Here is a 409-nt window from a genome sequence, read left to right on the forward strand (position 1 = left end):
ACGATAATAATGAATGGAAAACAAAAGCTAAGCGCCCCCTGTTGCAGACGACGCCGTTTACCTGGAGGGGGCGGCCGAGAAGCAGGAGTACGTCCTCAGCGACTCGGGTCTCATCTGGAGAGGCACCACCAAGTTCCACCGTCCGTGCGCCTGGAACTTCGCGCAATTCGAGGAGGACATCCTGGAGTGCGTGCTCTACGTGCTGAGCTCCGTGTGTCGCATGTCCCCCTCCAACAGGGGCGACCCCATCAAGGTCACGAGGGCCATCTCCGCTGGGGTGAGGATCTTTGTCGTGACCTTCTCCTGGGACCTGTTAGGCGCCCGTTGTCTCCCTCATTAGCGAAGACACGCTAAGGAAGGAGCTCTCAGGCTGCGATTTTTGCTGCTCTTTGGAAGTCATGAAGTCGCT

General features: G+C 57.9%; 1 protein-coding gene across 1 annotated transcript in view; it reads left to right on the forward strand.

Annotated features, from left to right (window-relative positions):
• LOC119590713 (annulin-like) overlaps positions 1 to 409 on the forward strand; it is a gene marked incomplete at its 5' end in the record, with an annotated part of 38,054 nt that overhangs the window by 23,900 nt on the left and 13,745 nt on the right. Inside the window, 1 exon segment of the mRNA XM_037939400.1 lies at positions 48 to 277. Within this exon segment, the coding sequence (XP_037795328.1) occupies positions 48 to 277 (230 nt within the window).

The sequence above is a fragment of the Penaeus monodon genome, chromosome 27 (genome assembly GCF_015228065.2).
Source record: "Penaeus monodon isolate SGIC_2016 chromosome 27, NSTDA_Pmon_1, whole genome shotgun sequence".
NCBI lineage: Eukaryota > Metazoa > Arthropoda > Malacostraca > Decapoda > Penaeidae > Penaeus > Penaeus monodon.